This window comes from Struthio camelus, chromosome 3 (assembly GCF_040807025.1).
Source record: "Struthio camelus isolate bStrCam1 chromosome 3, bStrCam1.hap1, whole genome shotgun sequence".
Classification (NCBI taxonomy): Eukaryota; Metazoa; Chordata; class Aves; order Struthioniformes; family Struthionidae; genus Struthio; species Struthio camelus.
This window is the reverse complement of record NC_090944.1, coordinates 114,319,245-114,340,345: the sequence shown is the minus strand read 5'-3', so window position 1 is coordinate 114,340,345 and position 21,101 is coordinate 114,319,245. Positions and strand designations below refer to the sequence as shown.

Below are 21,101 nucleotides of genomic sequence, written 5' to 3'. Positions count from 1 at the left end.
ATCTGCACATTAAGATTCCCCCTCTGTAGTGAACGACGAGTGAACAGCAGTCAAAACACTGCAGAAGTGCCCCTAACTGAGAGTAAAGTTCAACTGTTGTGCTCTGAACACAAATCTTGCTGCAATTTAAAAATGTAAAGCTCTTGAGGGAATTATAGTCATTTGGAGCAAAGTGTCATCTTCACTATTTGCTGTCATGTGAATTATTTTCATTTTCAGAGGTAACCAGCAAAATCAAGAAGCCTATCGAGCATTTTCTGACTTTGGAGTGATAAACAAGCACGTCACAAGTGTGATCGTTCAAGCCGCAGAGTTCAGGAAGGACTGATAATGCTCTGCATCCTCTCAACACATTCAAACATCTCAGCTCCAGTGAGATTCACACAGAGGTGAAGTACTCCACAAAAAATCACGGCCAGCACACTTCTTTGCCCCCCAAAAGCCAATGGACCTCCAGCTCTCCTGTAACTGACAGGTTACAGTTTGGTAACTTTGTCAAGTTTCTGAACCTCTGAGGGCATCTCCACCCTTTTAAAGCTTTTGTGAAGCAGTGACAAAAGGAGAAAGCATAGCATTTTTAGCCTTTAAGCATTAGCCCTCTTTTGACTCATAAGCTCTTTAAAGGAGTACATCTTCCCCAACTTAGGGAGTCAAGACAGCAAAAACCTTACTCACTTACCAATTTGAGAGCCAATTTGTCACTGGCACTTACATGCTGCATGGACTTATTGTAACTACTATCTGTGCAAGAAGTCACATCCAGAGGCCCCTGAGTGAATTTCAGTCGTTCTCTGGGAGCACAACATATACTCACTGAAGTTCTGTGGAGCCAATTAATCAACCAAAGGTGATTCACCCTCACCTAAGCGGGACGTTGTTTCTTTGTTCAGCACAGGATGTAGGCTTCTAGGGGCTCTAAGTTTATTCAGAAGTAGAGGACGAAGGAGGAAATCACGTTACATTCCAAGGAATTAATGGAGAAAAACAATACATGCAGGCTTAGACAGCCTGCTGCTACATTTCAGATTTATTTTTCCCTTGGCATTAGTTGGAAAATTTAATCTGCGATATTGTAAGTAACTTTGCATGCGCCTGTGGTCCCTAGTCTACCTTATCCAGATCACTGATCGACAGATGAGCAGCTTTAGGATTCCCTTATTTGGAAAAAAAAAATTGAGAAGTTTCTGGGTCAACCCAGCACAGACTGGGAAAACTTTGGAAGTCTTGAATAATTCTGTGGGATTTTCCCCAGCAATTCCCACAGTGCTCTAAGAGCCGGGGTTGGAACTCCTGGCAGATACCCACCGCCTCAGCCTGCGCTCAGACCCTCAGTCATGCTGCTCATCAAGGATCAGGGTTTAGTAATTCCTTACGTCGCTTTTGAGAGCAGAGCAGAGCAGAGCAGAGCAGATGCACGAGTCTGAAACTGAAATTCAATTTTGCTCCTAGAAGTCAACTGAAGAAATAAATTTCAAAACCATTTCCTAGGGCAAAAGTCAAATTCTCCATTAAGGAACCCCTGAATTGAAAACGATCATCCCAAGATCTCATTCTCTCTCTGTATGTTCAGTCCGACTTAGGCAAGCCATTTCCTTCCAGCTGCTATGTCCAATAATGCCAATAATATTTTACTCAACTGACTGAGTCTCATCTGAGACTATTTTTCACATAACTTTTATAAGTTGCTTTTTCAGAAGGCACACAGAAGTGCAGATAGAATACTAAGAGAGTGAAAACAATAAGAAAAAGTCACTTAGGCTTGGGAAAAAGAGGGCTTCTAATTACATATTTCCATTTTAAAATCAACTCACTAGGATGCACATTCACTGCCTCTTCTATGAAGCTGATAAACTGAGCAGCTGAACTACAGCCACAGTGACAGCACTTCTGGGCTCAGGAGAGGTGTCTTTGAGCAGATTTTTTTTTAAACCTATTTCTTTCATGATGCATATTTTTCAGTCCACCCAGACTTTATAGCTTTTGTAGATTCCTGTTTCTGACATTTCTACAGCTTCTAACACCAGGCCACAATTTTGACAATGCACCTTTAATACTATTTACAACTTTTTTTAATAGCCTAAGCATTGTTATAAGCAGAATCAGTTTATGGGAAAAACGCTTTTCAATGAATGACTGCGTCAGAGAGGCAGGAAGAACATATTTTCAGTGTACTTTCCATAGACTGGATCAGAAATTAAAATGCTGTTGCCTGCCCTCTGCCTGCGCAATATCTTCACTTGTCTCCAATTCACTTGGAATGAAACCATGGCACCTCGGGTCCGACTCATTTCAAGATGATACGTAATGGTCAGGTCACCTCAAGACAGAACGTGGAGGCCTCCTGGAAATTAGTATCTTAGAGGCTAAATTCTGGCTATGCCTATTATTAAAGAAGTATTGAACAGCCTCACCAATTAGCAACTATGTCTACACATTGCCAGTAGTTAGCTTTTTTTTAATTGACGCATGACTGCTGAAGGACATTCCACAAAGTTCAGGATATTATTGTTTTGTCTTCTGAAAGATGCTGTTTAACTGAAGAGTTAAATATGGATTTTGAACATGGTCAGATAAGGCTGGCTCATTGTGCTGACGTACAGCAGGGAGGAAATCCAGTTAGCTTCTGAGCAGCCTTTTCAGCATAGGAACCAGCTGGATTGTTAGGCGCCTGTGTACTTAATCCAGGTGCAAACTGCACCACTTTCTGGAAGGAATGACACTTGTTAGTTCTGGATATACAGGGCCTCCCTCAGTTTTAGAAACAAAAAGGATTTTCCCTCCAGAACAGCTTTGATTCATTAAGCCAGGATGGCCTCACTTACCTAGTGAGGTTTCTAGTGTTTTCCTTCAAGAAAGACAGACTGTCTGCCAAAGAACGACCTTCAATGCAGTAGTAATTTGCTGAGATCGTTCCTTTCCAACTGTGGGAAAGTTTAAATTACAACACTAATGAGGATATAGCCTACAGCTTTCACAGAAACACTTTATTTCTGGCAGTAAAAGAAAGAGCCCATCTGAAAATTCATCCCTCTGTCCTACACAACTTTGGCCGGATGCTAGTGTTATTCTACCACAGGGGAATAAAAGGCTTGCATTTCCTGTGCTCTGCAACACCTGCAACCTCATTTCGTGGAGAGTCTCTCATATAAAAATAGCTCAGAGCTAACCACAGCTCTTTTTTTGTGGAAATGGGAAGTAAAAACCTCTCTTTGAAGCAGGTTCCCCAAACTCACTCAGCTCCCAGCTCACATCCTGGGAATCAGGGCTAAACATTTGTTTGAGGACAAATGAAAGAACCCATGCAGGGTGTTCACAAGGGTCTTACTGTGCTTCCACAGAAGGCAACTCCAGTTCTACAAACAAAAGTTGGGCCATAACTGAATGTTTTGCAATGTCTTATTTGTATTCTTTTCATAAAGTTGCCCCACCTCCTCTTCCCAGAAAATCTCTCTAGAGCTGGGTGCTTTACTAGAACAATATTTGCCCTAACCTTAAAGAGCTGACTTTTTGGATTGTTCTGTTTCAGGTGTTAGCAGCACTTTCTTTTCTTCACAGAGTTTCTCCAAAGCAAAGGAGGAAAAATCACTATGCTATGAGGGTATAACTCAACTATTGAAGCTATAGATGCAGTACATATATCTATGCAAGCACTTTTATTAATGACATAGTATATAAACCACATATAAAATTTACTACATTAAATGACAGCTTTGGAAAAAAAAATGGATCATGGTAATTTTGGCCTCAGTCAAGTTACATTTTATACACAACACTAGTAACATATAATGATAAGGAATGATTCCCCCCACATATACGCATAGGTACAATACTGCATGGAGAGAACATTCATAAGCATTTTTAAATTTTTCCTGAAACGTAAAGAATGGGACACTAACAAAAACAAATTACAAAAAAAGACCTCTGCTATCTTCGTGAAGAGAACAAATACATGGTCGGTAAATAACATGGATCTTAGAAATAAATACACTTCTCAGAAATATTTTTGCTTAGTTCATTCTATTTCATGCATTAACCTCAATTCTCCCTCTTAACAGACTTCAGACCACATGGTGGGGGTGGGGGAATCACATGGGATACAAGGGATACAATCTAGCCTGTGGTCTATGAATCAACCATTAGCAGTCTGTAACACTGAAGAAGGTGGTACATACAGCTATTGAGAAAGACAGCAACGGAAAAGGTCAGACATTCCCATTCACGCAGGAAATCTCACAAGTTTACAGAATGGAAAATGAAAGTGATAAATACTCACAGCTTAATCAATTTCATTTGGTTGTGAACACACAAGTCAGTCCAAAGATTTTTCAAAACGCAATTTTTCAGTAGGCAACACTGGCTGGCAGCTCTGATTACACACTCCAGTGATGGATTCAGAGACAGCTGAGTGTCCTGAGCACAAGAGATGACCAAGGAGATGTAGCTAGGAAAGGCCTATTATTCTGAAATTTTCTGTTCTTTATTCTTCTCTCAAAACACAACCACTCAGCAGCAGAAGAGACTCTATTAAGGACAAGCACCAATCTACAAATAAATGCTATGAAGAACTTCTCTTTCAAGTTGAAGAAAACTTCCATTTACAGAAATTCCAGACTATGCTATCAAGCCTAAAAGTTTCAAACCTAACCAACAGAAACAAGGATTTTAAGACCATATTGGGAGTCCTAGACAAAAATGGGTCAATGTTCTTTGGGTCCCTCTTACTGAAGTTAACAAAAGCTTCACACACTCTAGCGAAAATAGAAAGAGAAAGCCAGATCTGTTTTAAAGGCTAAACTTTGAATCTTTTAGTTGAAAGTTAGCAATTATACACCCCAGTGGGCCACTGATAACTTGGGGGCAGACCGACTGCTTACGCTAAAGACTACATGGATTTTCTTGCATCCTCAAGAGTTCTCTTGAAGCACTCAAAAGAAAAGCATAACTGACAAGCAAAAGCTGATGCATGGGATTGGAAGGTCCCTCCTGATTCGGTTTCCAATCCCATCCTCTCACGGCTGACATTTAATTCCATGCATAAACTGTTTGCCTCTCTTTAGGTAGGTTTTTTTTTTTTGGCCCTCTCCCCCCACTACTCTTACTTGAGGGCTGAGCCAGAATCCGAAGGCTTAGAGTTAGAAACTTTATTTCCAGTTCCAGACATAGTTTGACTGGGTGGAAGTTGTTTATTTAAAAACAAAAAATAAAAGCAGAAGCATAAAAAGCTCCAACAACCCCAGATCTATTTCTGCCACCAGCTGGAACCTCAGTTTCTGGAGAGATTGACAAGAAGATTATTGCATAAAATAGCTAGTTTGTTCTTTACTTTGTTATTGTATTTATATACTTTATCCTTGCTCAGAAATAGCTTTCAGATAAACATATGCTCACACGTTTCCAACTTTCAAGCTCCTTTTAGGGGGTATTAAATCCAGGATGTAATTAAGCCTTCATTATTAGGAATATTTTCTTTTCAGGGGCTCAGCAGGCTTTCCAGAATGCCAAAATCTTGTTTACAACTTTTTCAGAGGGGAGCCAAGTAATTTGGCAGAAGATAAATTACAAGGAGCCAGCAGGTCTAGAGCATTTTTCAATAATGAACTGAACACCAGAAGGAAGGAGTCAACTTTCTTATAAACACCAAAGAAAATGGGAACTAGTAGCAGGGAAAGGAATTTAAAAATAAAAAATAGGGGGGGAAATGAGTCTTGGAAGTTGAATAGTGTGTACTAGACATTTAGAAAGCATTATGAATAGTGTCAAAGACTTTCCACTGGATATTTAGGAAATACTTCCACAAAACCGCAGAGAGAAGGTCTTGCTAAAGGCTTGTAATAGGGGAAATACATAGCAACCTTGGGCCAGGAACACAATAACTGCTGTACTGAATCTGTGTTTAGGGAAGAAAGATATAAATTGGCACATACTATTACTATTCTCCAAAAGCAAAAGCCACCCACAGTTACCAAGGGGCAGCTTCACAAATACTGTGGGAACTTTCACTTTTCTTCTGCTAAGAAACGTTTGCAAAAAGTCAGCTAACTCAGGTTTGACTTCTCAGTAATAGCAAGGCCTCAGCATTATTGTGTTGCTATCAACTCTGTAATTGTGTAGATAAAGCACAACATTTGCAGAAGTACTGCTGGGAGAAGCCCACACCCCAATTTCAGATAACTGTAATAACACAAGGTGAATGTTAATGAAGTCCACTCCTTTGGTAGCTAAGGTGCATGATATAAACAGCAAATATCCCATCAGATGAAGTGAAGCACCATTGCTTTCCTTTCAGTCATCTTTACAGCTTTAAACAAACTGTGAAAGATAAGACATGACTTTCTTCTAAGTTATGTGATGAGCACAAAAATTTTGCAAGACACAGATGATACAATTCATAATGCAGAGAAATAAATGCCAAAAAGATAGAGCACGTTTGCTGATGGTCCACAAATATTCAGAGGAGGTTAAACATGCAGAAAGGAATTTCTTCAGCAGCACTAATTAAACTTAAGATGGGGCAAGGATCTTCTTTACAAAGTAAAGGCACCATCTCTTTGTAAACACATACTCCTCTCACTTAAACTGAGAAAGCACTCAAAATATTCTGTAGAGGCAATCTGAGTGGTAGCTTTCCATTGCCTAGAAACACTCCACAGTAGAACCATCAAAGGTCTTATTCTTTCCTTTTATGAGAAACTCCTCTTCTTCAATTTGTCTAGCGGGAAACTCGTTAGATATCCCCCCAAAAGTTATGATGAATCTATAAGAAAGCACTCTCTCTTATGTGCTTTCTGGTATCTACCAAGAAGTTTCAAGGCAACAGAAATGTCAGATGCCAGTATGAAATATTCATGACTGCAGCCATCTCTTATTTTCAGTATTGTGCTATAGACAAAGTTTCCCAGAACAAACAGTAAGTTTATATCAGATATAATAAAAAATAAAAAAATAGAAGTATTAATATCCTCCAGTTGTGCAGCTATCTACTCTCTGACTTTTCAAATGCACAAGAAAATCTGATTAAGAAATTAACTAACTCTTGATTTCTTGGAAAACAAAAAAAAAAAAGATTAGGTATTTCTGATATGATTGTTCTTTAGTACTCCAGATTTTCCTGTGTGTACCCTGAATGCATGTTTCTCCCAGGAGAGCACTCAGACAGTTCTTTACTAGAGAAACTACAAAAGTTGGAAACTGCTAGGATGAACATTCCATATGAGGGTAAATTGTTGGTCTTGGGCAAAATGAACTGGGCATCTTCACAGTTTCCACTGCACAAATATCACCAATATCTAACAAACACATTTTACTACTCATATACATACAAATCCAGTGATTATACTAATTAGTATTGTTCAGTGTTCAACCAAAATTGTGCGTTTCCAAGTCACCTTCTTTCAGCCTCACAAAGCTGACTGCATTTTTAATGTATTACAAGTTTCATGCTCTCCAGGACTGTCAACTGGCACCTGTAAAATAAACAAATAAACAGGAGTTAAGCTGCTACATGGCGGAAGCTATTCCTACCCTCAGTATTCTTGGGTAAGTCTAGGTTAATTAGACTACACTAGTATATGTGGTCAACTAGTTGAGTTAGGCACTTAATGAAAGCCATGTTCTCCCATCTTCTCTCTACAGCTACAAGAGAATACAGAACTGAGTTTCTTGGTATTGCTCTAAAACACATATTTACCGCATATAGATACTGATCATCACATGGAGATTAACCTTCTTTTTTTTCTCCATTGCATTTAAATACAGCAGAATCTTGGTGATCAAGGTCTGAAATCAAATTTTGATTGCACCTATTAATACAGCGAGCTCTCAATTATTTATGATGATGTAGAGGTGAGGACTCCACGCTTTTTTTTTTTTAACCTGGTTAAACAGTATTGTGTGACATTAACCTAATTAACAAGCTGATAACGGAAAAGAGAACAATCACAGACCACTGCCTACAGTCAGCACGTACATCCCCAGGATAGCCCTGACCCAAGCCGATATATTCAAAGAATACAATACTGTGCAAACACCACTGTACACGTTTCAGGTTCAAGGTAGCTCATAAGGTACCGGCTTGGAATTTTCTGACCCTTCTGCAGACACTACCAGTGTGTGCAGCCTGATCACAGGTAACCAGAGGCTGCTACACAGACCCAAAGAATGATGTGACAGAGGATCTTACGATACCTGGCTTCACTAAGCTGTTTTCGTTATCTTGCTTCAGATGGTCAGGAAAACCACGGGATAGAAAGGAGTTTCAAATGTCAAATGTTCAAAAGCCTTATTTCTACTTGTGACTGTGACAATACAGAAAATCTGCTGAAAGATGGTCTTGGGATCTCCTGAACAGCAGAAAATGGAACGCTTACTCTCCCTTTAAAGTTAGAGGGTGCTCAGCAGAAGAACGGACTCAGCATTTCATGAAATATAGGATAAAAACTGCAGCATGATCTTTGTTCGTTACACCCTGACTTGACTTAAAGGGATGCCACTGTTTTAAATAAAATGTGTAGTGTATAGCATGACCTCCCTAACCCAACACACAAAAATGCTTCACAATTTACAATGCTAACCGCAAATGTGAAAGAGCTAGAGTCAAAAAAAAAAAAAAACTTAAAACTCAGAAAAATTGAGAGCAAAAGGTCTTTTAGATTTTTCATGGGAGCTTACGGAAGAAACAGATATCTGAGGGTAGGGTCCTGGGTGACTCTGTTGTTTCAGCACATCAAGGAAACAGTCACATTATAGGTTCTTGTCAATTACTCTTTTGCTGTTAATATTATTATGCTAATAGAACCCAAGTATTCAAGTACAATAATATAATCAAGGGAAAAGATTCACCACTTACAGCTTTAATGTCCACATTCATAATCCCTGAATTCAGATTGTGCCTTCGCAAATCTGATTTTATTAAGGCTGAAACAATAAAAAAAAAAAAAAGAATGCTCACTCTTGACTTTGTAATGACATTCCTTTCAAGGAGGACGTATTGTACAGCACCAGCACATAGAAGCTGCTTTCAGCACATACGCAAACTTCTGCATTCATTCTTATGCAATTAGCACTAGTTGCCTTCTTATCGACAAGAATTTGAACTTGCTCCTCACAAAGCACACGCAGAAAATGACAATAAAAACTTTTAAATCATGAGTACTTCAAGCAAAATTTGATGGTTTTGACACTTTCAGCACACTTATAAGTACTGGCATGTGTAAATCACTGGCACAGCTAATGATTACATCAGCAATTCCTCATATTTGAAAATGTGCATCCTGTCTGTATATATGTATTTCTTTATATTTACTATCCTACTCTAAAGATAGACATCTGCCTGAAGTTCAAGACATGATTCAAGAAACACATCCAAACAGATGGTTGTTGATATATTAGCAACATCATCCTTAAAGGAAAGAGTGCATGCATGGCACGCATTTAAAAACAGAAACAAAGAGTCAAAAAAACCACCCTCCACTTAGGAATATCTTTTGTCCTCAGCGCAGACAGGAAAGCCATGTATTTAAACCTTGGATGTCCGAGATGTCTAAAAGTTTCACAGAAATTCATTATCTCAAAAAACTCCAAATGATTAGGTAAGAGATAAATCCTTATTTATATTTCTGATAATTACCTGTTAAGATAATGCCCACAAACATCCAAGCACAAAGAAAGAGGTTTCCTGCACGAGGACTGTAGTTTGTTGTGAGCTTTCCTTGAACAAGGGTAAAGATAATTCCAAATATCTACAAACAAATAAGTCACTTCATCAGTATCACTCAGGGAAGATTCATCATTTTATCTTGCAAAGTTTCAGACTGCATCTTATAGAAACCAAATAAAAAATGAAGACTAGAGCAATATAGTGGGGACTTAGCAGCCAAATCTAAGAAAGACTTCTTAGATTCTAGCAGAGTGGCCTTGCTGAACATTACTTCACTTGAAGAAAGAAACATGATAGAACCTGTGCTGATGCATTAAGGAGCCCTGATGAAGTGCCTTCAGACTCTGGGTACGTAATTTCCACAGCAAATTCAAACCCAAGAGGGATATAGCCAGTCATGAAAAACCTGTTGAAGAAGAAAATAAGTGAACAACAAGTGTGGATTTCATCTATTATTATGGCTAAGAAAATCAAACATAAACATGCGGTACTCTGAACTAGCTGTTAATCTGAACCATCTGCTTTCAAAACCTAATTCAGGATTCAGGTCTTGAATTCAGCCCTGATTCAGGATGTGCTTTGCCCTGCCGCATTTCCCTGATCTCACCCAACAGTTTCAGCCATACATCTTTCTTTTAGGACAAATACATTTTAATATATTTGCCCTGTTTCCCAGAACCAGCTGCATTCCACTCCACACACGTGAAACAACCCTCCCAAACAAGTCCACAAACCACTGCATAATTAAAATTAAGTACTTTCAGATAGAAGACATATGTGAGCATCATCGTTTTTATCTATCTAAACATTCATGTTACATGGGGAAGAGACCATCAGTAGAAGGGGCGGCTGGACATGGGAATGGAACTAGAAGCTCCTCTGGAAGAAGCTGAGAGGACTGACGGGGGTGAGGAAAGACAGGGGCTTAATGCAGCTGAGGTTGGTTGGTTGGTTGGTTGGTTTTTAAACTGAAACTCACAAGACTTGTTTCTGTCACTACCTTGCCTGCCCTGTCTAGGTACAGCACTACTCTCTCCTCACCTTTGGTTGTTCTGGATTACATATCTTTCAGGACAGTGACGCATGTTTTTCTGAATTGACAAAGCACCAAGCAGGCTGCTTGGGCTATCAAAATGTAAATTAATCCACATGCACAGAAGCCAGTCTTCCTAAATTTGCTCCATTAGATCCTAATTACATATCCACTGAAGACAACAGAAGGATTTAACTTTATTGCAGCGGACTTTTTGAATTGGAACCAAACAAACTGGCCATACATACACTTCTGTTTAGTCAGTAAAAATTTTAAATGAAATTCACTAAAAATTAAATTACTTTAGATTTATGTTGCTGTAACAGAAGGCGAAACCTACTAAACTGTATCTGTACTATAAGACCTAGACATATGTTGAGAGTACGGCACCAGAATATACAGTAGAATCCTTTAGCGAAAATAGCCATTCGCTTTTTACATTATTACGGGTATTGTTTGTGAGCAGAACTGCAGTAGGTCTTCTAGTCCTCTTTAATAGCTTACCCAAGTACTCCTCCAGTCACAAACACTACTATAAGGTATCCAAGATCCAGGGTGAAAGTAAATACCACCATCCCAATAAAAGAGAGAATGTAAACAATCAAAGTAGTTTGCCTGCAACCCAACAAGAAACATATACACGCTGTTAACATAAGGTCATAGCACTTTGCTAAAGCATCGAAAAGTCATATAAACATTACTTACTCTCTTTATAACTGATATTCTGCAGTTGTGAAATTTGCTTCATGTGATTCTGATTCAAACATATCATGCATTTCCATGAAAATGTATCCCTTCCCCAACTCCTTATTCCCTTAGTTATACGGCTGCTTCACACGAGGCTAAGAGAAATTCTCAGACTCTTTGAAATTGATCACATCAGATACTATTACCCTGAGGCTATTTTAGTTTTCCGCTACACTATTACCTCTCAGCCATCCTGCAGCACAGACCATTACACAAAAATCAGATCAGCAGTCAAATCAAACGTTATTGGCGCTAAAAGTCTGCCTAGAGGCAAGCCAAACAAATCTCATTTGGATGTTTTATTTATATTAAATCTGGAATAATGGTTGTCATCTAAAAAAACCTAAAACACGTATCATTTATTTATAAGCCAAACCACATGCAGAAATAAGGCCAATCTAGAGCATTAACGTCCATTAGGCTCCTAGAGCCCTTGCACATAATATACTATGAGTCATTAAGGGAGAACTTTGCCCAGAACTCATCCTTGCGTTCACACCGGGGCACCGCCCGCTCCTGGGGGCACCACACCGTAGGTGAACTACCCTGGTGCTCCTACCCCAAAACAGAGTTCTGTTCCATCGACATCTCCTGAATTAAAGCAAGTGTTATGCTTATTAAAAGGCCCAGGAAGAGTACAAAGAACGAGCGTTAATTGTCTGTTTCACAAGAAAACGCAGAGTGGGTTTTGAGCCTTTCTGTGTCCCCTGGCGAAGAGGCCAACCAAGCCAGCTGGCCACTGTATATAGGACATACAAGGCTTTTCTTGTTAGCATTATACTCCCTGCATGGCCAGGAGTAGGTGGAAACCTCCTTCAGATCTTTGTATTCTCCACAGCACACCCTCTCTCAGTTCTTTGGGCCAAGAACCAACATGAGAGTCTCAAGATCCGGCTGTGGCCTCGGAAACTTGCCTCTGTCAAGGCTGCTAAAAGATCAGGGACTTGCTGCGTTTTATCATCAGTTCACTTCTTCCCTTACATTCCGTTATTTTTCTAACACAGAAGCACTGTTTTCCTACCCCTAACCCCATACATGCCTACCCACACTTACTTGTATGTTTTAGTGTAATCCAGCCACAAACCACAAATAATCGAACCCACCATTCCTGCCACCACCAGTGTCAAGCCAATTCTCCCAGCGTTCACTTCTTCTCCCTTTCAACAAATATTTATATGGTGCTCATTAATAACTTGCTTCCACTCAGAGTCAAGTTCAGACCTCTTGGCAGTTATAAGCACAAACAAACATTCCTATGACTCCCACAGCTGTATGACGCAAGGTGCAATAAACCATACAGGGGTATAAAGGAAACCAAATGTCTGAGCACACACAGCACCTAAGTAACAAAAGACATCAACTCTGTAAATGTACAGTTAACAACAAAAAAAAAAAAAGCAGTAAGAAGATGATCCGAGAAACTTACCTCATAATGAGTTACTATCATCTGGTTTAATAAAGTGGAGACAGAATAAAATGCCCCTGTCATAATACCTACAAAAACAAAATAAAATGATTCACCCTCTGTATTTAGCCACATCATTCAACATGTGTCAGGTAGAATTTACATTTGCATTATAAATATTTCCTACTAGATATCTCTGCAAGAAAACACTGCTTGCCCGGATTGTCTTAGACTTTTCTGATCCCAGCATCTCATCTCTCTGATCTGCCAAGGGGCAGTGTGAAAGGCATTACTGGCTGCTGGGAAGAACTAGATTACATCCCTAAAGCTGTCACATTCACTACTTCTGAAACTGAGAACTTGAGTTAAGCCATTCATACTGCAATTATTTTTTAACAGTAAGGTAAGACAAAACACAACTCATGATCCTTTTTTTCTCAGTAGAAGGTACAAAGGCCATTTCCCTTTTTTCCCCTAGATTAACTTCCTACATAACATGACTTCATATACACATTTAGTTTCACTGTACAGCCCCCTTCCCAAATCTGAGGAAGACTGGCATGCCTTTCACATCCCTAGAGACAGATAATCACCAAAAAAAATTACTTTCTTCATTAATTCTTCTTCTTACTTAGCAGGCCCTGTGCTACATTAAGTGGCATTAGTTCACTCAGCACTAGTCTTCCACTTCATTTAGCAGCTAGGACATATAGACCACATTTCAAATTTTACATTCAGCTACACTTCAGTCATTTCAGGTCTAGCCATGCCGATCTGCTACTACAAAAAGTCTTCTGATATTAAAGAGTGAAGTCAGGGGCAAAACCTTTTATCTACCAGGTAAAATCTCTTCTCCAGATCTGTAAATGGTACTTTAGATACTGCTAGGTTTTCCAGTACAGGCTGCTAAATAAGTAACAAAGGTTTTTGTTTAAAACACACACACACCCACACACCCCTAAAACCTAATATGCTTTAGGCACATATTTGGACTGTGCTGCCAGACTGCAGCCAGACATCACCACTTACCATAACTGATCAGCAAAAGTACAAATGGAATATTTTTGAATAAGTTAATAATCGATTGCTTGTAGGAGTAATCCTCAGGAGGCATAGTTCGAAGGACTGCTTGAGAATGACTAGGAGGGTATTTAGGCTTTTCTTCAAACACTGGGGAAAAACAAAAAGAAGAGCTATTGATCCATCTTTACCAGACTAATGCTTTTCCTTTTGAAATGCAAAGCGTTTTAGTTTGACAGATTTCTTAAGATGGATTTTTAACACTTTTATAAAAATATTCCAGATTTCCCCAGAGGGGAATCAAGCCACAGCCACTAGCGATGGGCTAACTATTTGTTCCTATCTGACTGCTACCCAACATACCCTCAGAGATACGCTTCACCAGCAAAGCGTCTAGAACCTCAGTCTACCTTTGTATCTGAATTAAAAGAACTGCAGAAGGAATTTACATTATAACATAATGTCCTTCTGGTTGATAGCCAAAAACTAAGCGAATAGCATACCCTGAGAGGTTGTTTCATGTGAAGCATGACAAAGACAATAAATTGGCTGTCTCTTATCCCTGACACAACAGACAAGTGAACACAAGTACACCTGAGAAAATGTAACCTCAGTTATAGGCAAAAAGAAGAATGCACTAACTACCAAAGGCTTCCATCTCTTGTCTTCTACTATGTTCTTGTACTTTGAAGATGAAGGCTATGGTCCTTCCTGGTAAAATCTCTTCGCATCCTTCTTAAATATGAAAGGTCTCCCGTTACTGTATTCAGAAAAATAATTTCCCCAGAAATTTACCCAGAAGATAAGCGAGAGCCAAACCATTAAACACATCACCTAGTCCTTGTTTTTAGTATTTATTTTTATTTTCAAAGGGCAAAATTAGGATGATTTATTTCCCTTACTCAGCCACTGAAATTAACTGTCTTACATAACTGAGTATGCTTTCGGAATAAAACTGTTACAGACTTCTGTAGGGAAAAAGACATCAACAATTTGGAATTTCCTAATTGCTTGAAAGTTGTTATTGGTGTATTCAAAGTCACAACAGGACTGCTCTTCTCACACAGGCAGCAATTCAGATCACCCAGCATATCGGGCTACACAGATTCACCACTAAAGCACCATACCTTCTCAATGCGCTACAGAGGGAACCTGAAGATACCAGACAACCAGCTTGGAAGCTAAATTGGGTGCCTAGAGCAAGATGGTGTAATTACTCCCTATGGTCATTGTACTTATGTTATTATAAGAATGGCTCACTTACCAACTCCAGCTAAGAAGAAGAGAAGCGTGGATACTATTGCTGTTCCATAGAACATGATGCTTATATTATGTGCCATTAAATCAATGTCATTAGGCGTATTTGGAACCAAAACAGGCGGCAACAAAAAGCCAATTGCAGTGCCAAGCTGTAAAGCAAGAAAAGAAAATCAAAAATTATTTTCCTAAGAATATAAATCAACAAAAGCAAAGAACCTTACCAGGCAGAATGCAGAATTCATACTGTAGTCACTACTAACAAAAATTATGAAGGAAAAGCGCTCCTTTAGTGTACTAGTTATGAGCCATTTGCTCTTATTAACATTTCACAATTGGGTTTTCAACGACCCTGGTTTTCAACTCTTCATTTCTAGATTAAACTGCAATAATACCTTTAGGCACATTTAACTACGCATTAAGGAAGTTCTTTGTGCAAGAGTGTTTTCGCAGGAGAACATTTTGCACGCGCATTAATTTGTATCAGTCATCCTGTGACCAAAGGACTGAAAATGAGACAGAAGACTCTAGTTACTCCCGTAGAAACTCTCTTCTTTTTTTCTTCATCAAAATCTTGCATTTGACCTGACAAAACTGCCACTACAGAAATGAAGACCACTATGCAAAGTAAATTACAGAACTGATCAGGCAAAGAAGCACAAGAGAAAAGAAGTGCCTTCACTAAAGAAACATAAAAATAAACCTACAGCTCAAGTTATTGCTAAAGAAAGAAAGAAGAATCACGAAAAAAAGGAAGCAGTGTTTGTGTTTGCAGTTAATTCCAATGTAGCAACAGATTTTGTACTGAAAAAGACAAAAAATAAGGACCGAAATTTTGGCTATGCATAGAAAGCACCTGAAAACATCAAGGAACAAGTCTTAAACTTCTCTCTAATTTACCTCTGCTTTTCTGGTAAAAGTAAGCTGCATTTCTAAGTGTCAGGTCAATTTTTTCAGACTAGAAAACCTGCATATATTTCAGGTATGTTTTCAAGGAAAAAAAAAAAAGATTGAAAAACAATTAAAAGTTAGCAAATTCATCACTCAGGAATTCTGTGTTCAAATTAGAGGTGTGCCAGTGAGCTTACAAAGTAACCTTTGTGCCTTATGAGATTTCCGTTGCTTTTTTCACAGGCCATCAGACTGACTCAGCATCTAGCACTCACCCGAACAATTCGTTTATTTTCATCCTCGCTCTTCGGTATGTGAACTTTAGAAATACCATGAACGGGGCACACATTTTTTTTTTTTCCTTTAGGTATGTTTTTTTCAATGTGATACAGTATAGTACCCACAATAATTCCAAGAAAGTCAAGTGACACCATTTTTCACTTTTTACAAAGGGAAAGCTAAAGCATAGCAGTTAAGCTCAGAAGGATCGAGAGTTCCAATGAGTCTGGTGTGCCCAATTTGAGATGCTAAATATTTTCAAAAATCAGCCACTCATGACAGCCCTTGACAAGTACATAGGTGCATTCCCAGCGATTCATGTTCCAACTGCAAACGATCAGCACTTCAAGGGGTAACGGGCGTGATTTGATTTTTGATAACTATTCTGTCCCTCCTGTCTGCAACCCAGACCGGCGTTTGCTATAGCTTCGAAGTTCTGCAAAACATCAGGTGCGTAATACGAGGACCAAGTCTCATTCATTGTAACAATCTGATTCTGCTATACAGCTAACCTTATGCATTTAGAGGAGCACAATGAGGCACGTAATTGAGGTCTGTATCACAATGCATACGCAGAAGGCAGCTGCATTAGCTTATATAGACCATATTAATTGTAGCAGGTTTTTAACTTTCAAGCACCTAATCTGTCATCTTATTCTTTCAGTCTAGGTTTCGAGAGGGTTTTTTTTCAAGAAAGCAAAAATTAAAAACAGAGAAATTCTATTGTTTGGCACTGTATCAATCTCCATGGGTCATAAGCAAGAGGAGGATCTTCGGACCTACAGCACAAGCTCCACAACTTGAGTTAACAGAGTACTGGCCAGCTGACCAAAATAAGCCATTGTCCTCTGTGCAGAAAAACCACCAGAGGAGAATGAAACCCACTTTGTCAGTGTATTTCACAGGTATTTCTAGGCGGCAGAGGACCACCAAGTACTTTGGGGCTCTAAGGTCATTCCTACTCTCTGCAGGGGAATGTGCTCCAGCAAGCAACCAAGCACACCTCTGCTACTGGCTTTTTTGTCCATCTTTCTCCTGCTTTCCATCTTCTCCACTCCTGGGCTTCTCCCCTCTTCCTTCACCACTTCATCCCCCAGACCTCAGCATCAGGACAGAGCACTGCTCTCAAGCTCCCAGCTTCCTCCCCAGCTGGGAGAGCTGTGGGCACCGCGCAGCAGAACTGAGACCACAGCAGTTCCTTCCTTGCTACTGGGAGGACTGCTGCCTGTCTCGGTGAAGCTCGTGTGGACATCTTAGCTGTCAAAGAAATCTTTAGCCTGACTCCAGGAAGCAGATGCTAGATTTCTGCTGAACTGCTAAAGAAGGAAAAAAGAAAAAACTTCAGTCTAAAACGGGCAGCCGGTTTGTCCACTGAAGACTTCAGCCCAAAAAGAACTGTTTTGGAAAAAATGCTGGAAAATTGTAAAGAGGGATGTAAAAATAACAAGCAACCCTAACTGCCAATAGGCACCACCTCAACTTTAACAATCCACAGACAAACAGCAATCGATAGAATCACAAGAGAATAAACAAAACCTCTATTACCTTAACCAGACCGTACCTGAGGCCTCAGCCCGCACCAGCGAAGCTGATGGGAATTTTACTATTTCGTTGCCACAGAGAAGTGGGGCCAGTGGCAGGGAGCAAGAACAAGGCTACGGGGGGGCGGGGGGGGGGGGAACGGACAGCATCTTCTCTGCAGGCAGCCCTTGCCCATACATCGGTGCCAGCTCTGTGGAACTAGGCCCGAGGACTTTGAGGACAGCTGTGGCAGGGCTCCGCTATCAGCTCCCCACGTGAATTATCACGCTGTTATAGAAAATGTCACGAGTCAGCAGGGCCGGCTCGGTCTATCGGTGCTCAGCCATGTGAGGCCACATTTTATTTTAAAAAAATGGTGGGGGGGGGGGGGGGAGGCGGGAAGGTGGATGATAATACGTTACCGATAGAGAGAGCGCTGCAGGGCAAAGCCGGCCTGGGGAATGCAACGTCGGCCGCCCATCACCGCTGCCTCTGGCCCCCTCACCCACCGCCCTCCCCGTCTCCGCGACGCGGCCCCAAGCGCCACTTCTCCGAGAACCGCCTGGGCCCCCGCGGCGGGCCTTTCAAGGGCCAGCGCCCTCCCCAGGCGCCGCCCCGCCGCCCGCCCCCGGCCCCGCCGTACCTGGTTGCCGAGCACGGCCACGGCGCAGGCCGTGGACACCTCGGCCGGGCCGAACCAGACGGCGGCCACGCGCGACGGCAGCCCCAGGATGAAGACCTGCGCCACGGCGCACACGCCCTGCGCCGCCATGGTGACGGCGTAGCGGCCCGGCGCTAGGCTGGCGCACTTGAGCCAGGCGCCCAGGGCGTTGAGCGCGGCGCCCAGCAGCGCCGTGAGGCGCAGCCCCCGCGCGTCCAGCAGCCAGGTGGCGGGCAGGATGAGCGGCACGTAGGCCACCATGTAGACCATGGAGAGCCAGTCTATGTGCGCGAAGGAGACGCGGTAGAAGTGCACGAAGACGTTGCTGAGGATGCTGTACTGGATCCACTGGAAGGCGTTCACCAGTGAGTAGCCGCTGAACACGGCCAGCACCGCCAGCCGCCGCCGCGACAGCCGCGTCTCCGCCCGCCCGCCGCCCGCCGCCAGCATGGCCTCGGCCTCCGCCGCCCGCCCGCCCCTCTGCGCCGCGCATCCTGCGGCCGCCCGCCCGCCGCCGTTGGCCGCCTCCTTGCCGGGGAGCAGCCCGTTGCGCTGCAGGGCGGCGGGCTCCGCGGCGCTCAGCATCTCCGCTCGCTCGCCCTCCTCCTCCTCTGCTGCTTCGTCGCCGGCTGCCACCATGTCGGCTGTCTCCCCGCCCAGCTTGGCGGCGGCGGCGGGCGCCTTCCGCAGCACGGCTCTGCCTCCGCTCCCCTCCCGCCAAGGTCACCTGGCGCCGCCGCCGCCCGGCCCGGCCCGGCCCGGCCCGGCCCGGCGCGGGGGCGGAGCGGGGGGCGGCTCGCTGCCCCGCCGCGCGGGAAGAAACCTCCCACCTACCCCCCCGCCCCCCCAACACCCGCCCTTCCTCTCCCCGGGCTGAGCACACGTGTGGCACCCGCTGCAGCCGCTCGCCAGGCCGCGGGCAGCAAGCCACGTCCTCTCGCAGGGGTCTTCTCCTCTGCCACGGGTCCTTAAAACCGGCCCGCAGGACGCAAAGCGAGGCGTTTTGAAATGTGTCGCTCGAAACCCCATAGCTAAAATTTAAGAAACAAAAACAATCGTTTAGTTCTGGTTTAAACTGGACCTGTGGGGACCGTCAGTGCAGCTGGCCGAGAAGCGCACGGAGACGAAAACGATGCCGATAATCCCCACAGCATCTCAGGGGGAGCAGCCGCACAATCTCATTCCCGTAATCTCATCCCCATGAGCCCCTTGCTTGGCTGAGCGCCTCCGGGCCGGCGTTTGGTGACCCCCCATCCACAGCACATCTCCCCCCTGCGTCCCCGCTCGCGCCGGGGCTCTGCGTTGCTAGGCGCTGCGCGCGCGGCCCCCGCCGCCGCGGGTCCGGAGCCTCGGCAAAACGTTCCTCCTTCCCGCTCAGCCTCCGAAATTTGGGGTGGCTCAGGTGCGTAGTGTTCTTACACGGTTACGTGTTACTTCGGTGGGAAGTCTTTTCTTAAACCCCGCTTGATACCTGTTTGTATAGGCGTAGTGTCTAGCAGGCCCCATCACGGGATCATGATTCTCCTGTCGTCAACGCAACGCCATAATAAACAGGTAGATTGTTCTCCAAAGAGCTTTAGAAAATACAGCAACGTTTAAGTTTGTTAACAACGTTAGAAGTAAATTACTGGCCTCTGCAGGAAATCTGTTGGTGTACGTTCAGCAAATAACATGCCGCGAATTGTTTGTGGATCTGTTAGCGTGTAATCAGGTTTGTGTCTGTCTAGTAGATATGCCTAGCTACCAGAGTCTTAAGTTTCCTCATAAATTATGAGCTGGTATTTTTCACAAGATCAGGTGATCTAAGCCACAGTTCCTGATGTGATTTTCAACATGAATAATTACATAAACACACGCCTCAGAATATTAATTTGGCTATGTTTGCTTCCCCCAAGTACTTAGCCGAACATCAGTAGTGATGGGTGCAGGCACTGTAGATTTTTAGAAACTACTGGAGGTGCATCCTGAATTCAGCGATCACAGGTATGTGTCAGAAAACAGATTTTTTTTAAATATAGTTACCTATATCAGATGCAGGTCCTTCCTGCCTTTTTCGCTAGTCCCAGGAAAAAGTCTGATTTATTTCTACTTTTCTCCTTTGAAGTCAGATGCAGAGTAAATTCTTCAGAGTTCTTCTGCCTGGCTTCAAGTTCAAGTGCTGCTTGCTAGAACTACTTCGCCTTTTTCAAAAACAGGATGTTAGGGCAAGGAGAAGCCTAGTGGAAACTGAAAGAAACGTTAAGCAAAGCTACAAAGCACAGCTGCCTAGTCTGCTTTCGCTTTAGGAACGTATGTCCGTGTAAAATGCTCCTGAGGCACCATGTCTGTACTGGTATTTCAAGCAGTGCTCGTTCGTGGTCACTGAAACCCAGTCATCTACAGTGTTAATCTGTTACTGCGATCCCTGGCAGGATCTTGGCCTGGGCCAATTACCATTGGCACAGGTCAGGATTTAGCACGTGCCAGGGACCTTCCTGTCCCCGCGGGTGGTTCAGATGCAGCCACCCTTTTGGAAGGACAGGAGAATTTAACATCATAGGTGTAACCAGGCTGTCAGTTGGCCTCAGGGCCAGGGAAAGGGCGGTGACACTTTGGTTGAGTAGCATAGATGTAGCTTTAGGGTCCTAAGTGA

At 42.5% G+C, this 21,101-nt stretch overlaps 1 protein-coding gene across 1 annotated transcript; it reads right to left on the bottom strand.

Annotated features, from left to right (window-relative positions):
- Positions 1-3,634: 3,634 nt before the first annotated feature.
- On the bottom strand, positions 3,635-19,210 carry FLVCR1 (FLVCR choline and heme transporter 1). Its single transcript, XM_068939807.1, has 10 exons — positions 18,452-19,210; positions 15,125-15,269; positions 13,870-14,010; positions 12,862-12,929; positions 12,489-12,592; positions 11,193-11,303; positions 9,956-10,061; positions 9,626-9,737; positions 8,846-8,913; positions 3,635-7,463 (listed from the first exon to the last, which is right to left on the bottom strand). Exons 1-10 carry the CDS (start codon positions 19,106-19,108, stop codon positions 7,398-7,400), a joined length of 1,578 nt encoding a protein of 525 aa, XP_068795908.1. The 5' UTR covers positions 19,109-19,210; the 3' UTR covers positions 3,635-7,397.
- Between the last annotated feature and the right edge of the window lie 1,891 nt (positions 19,211-21,101).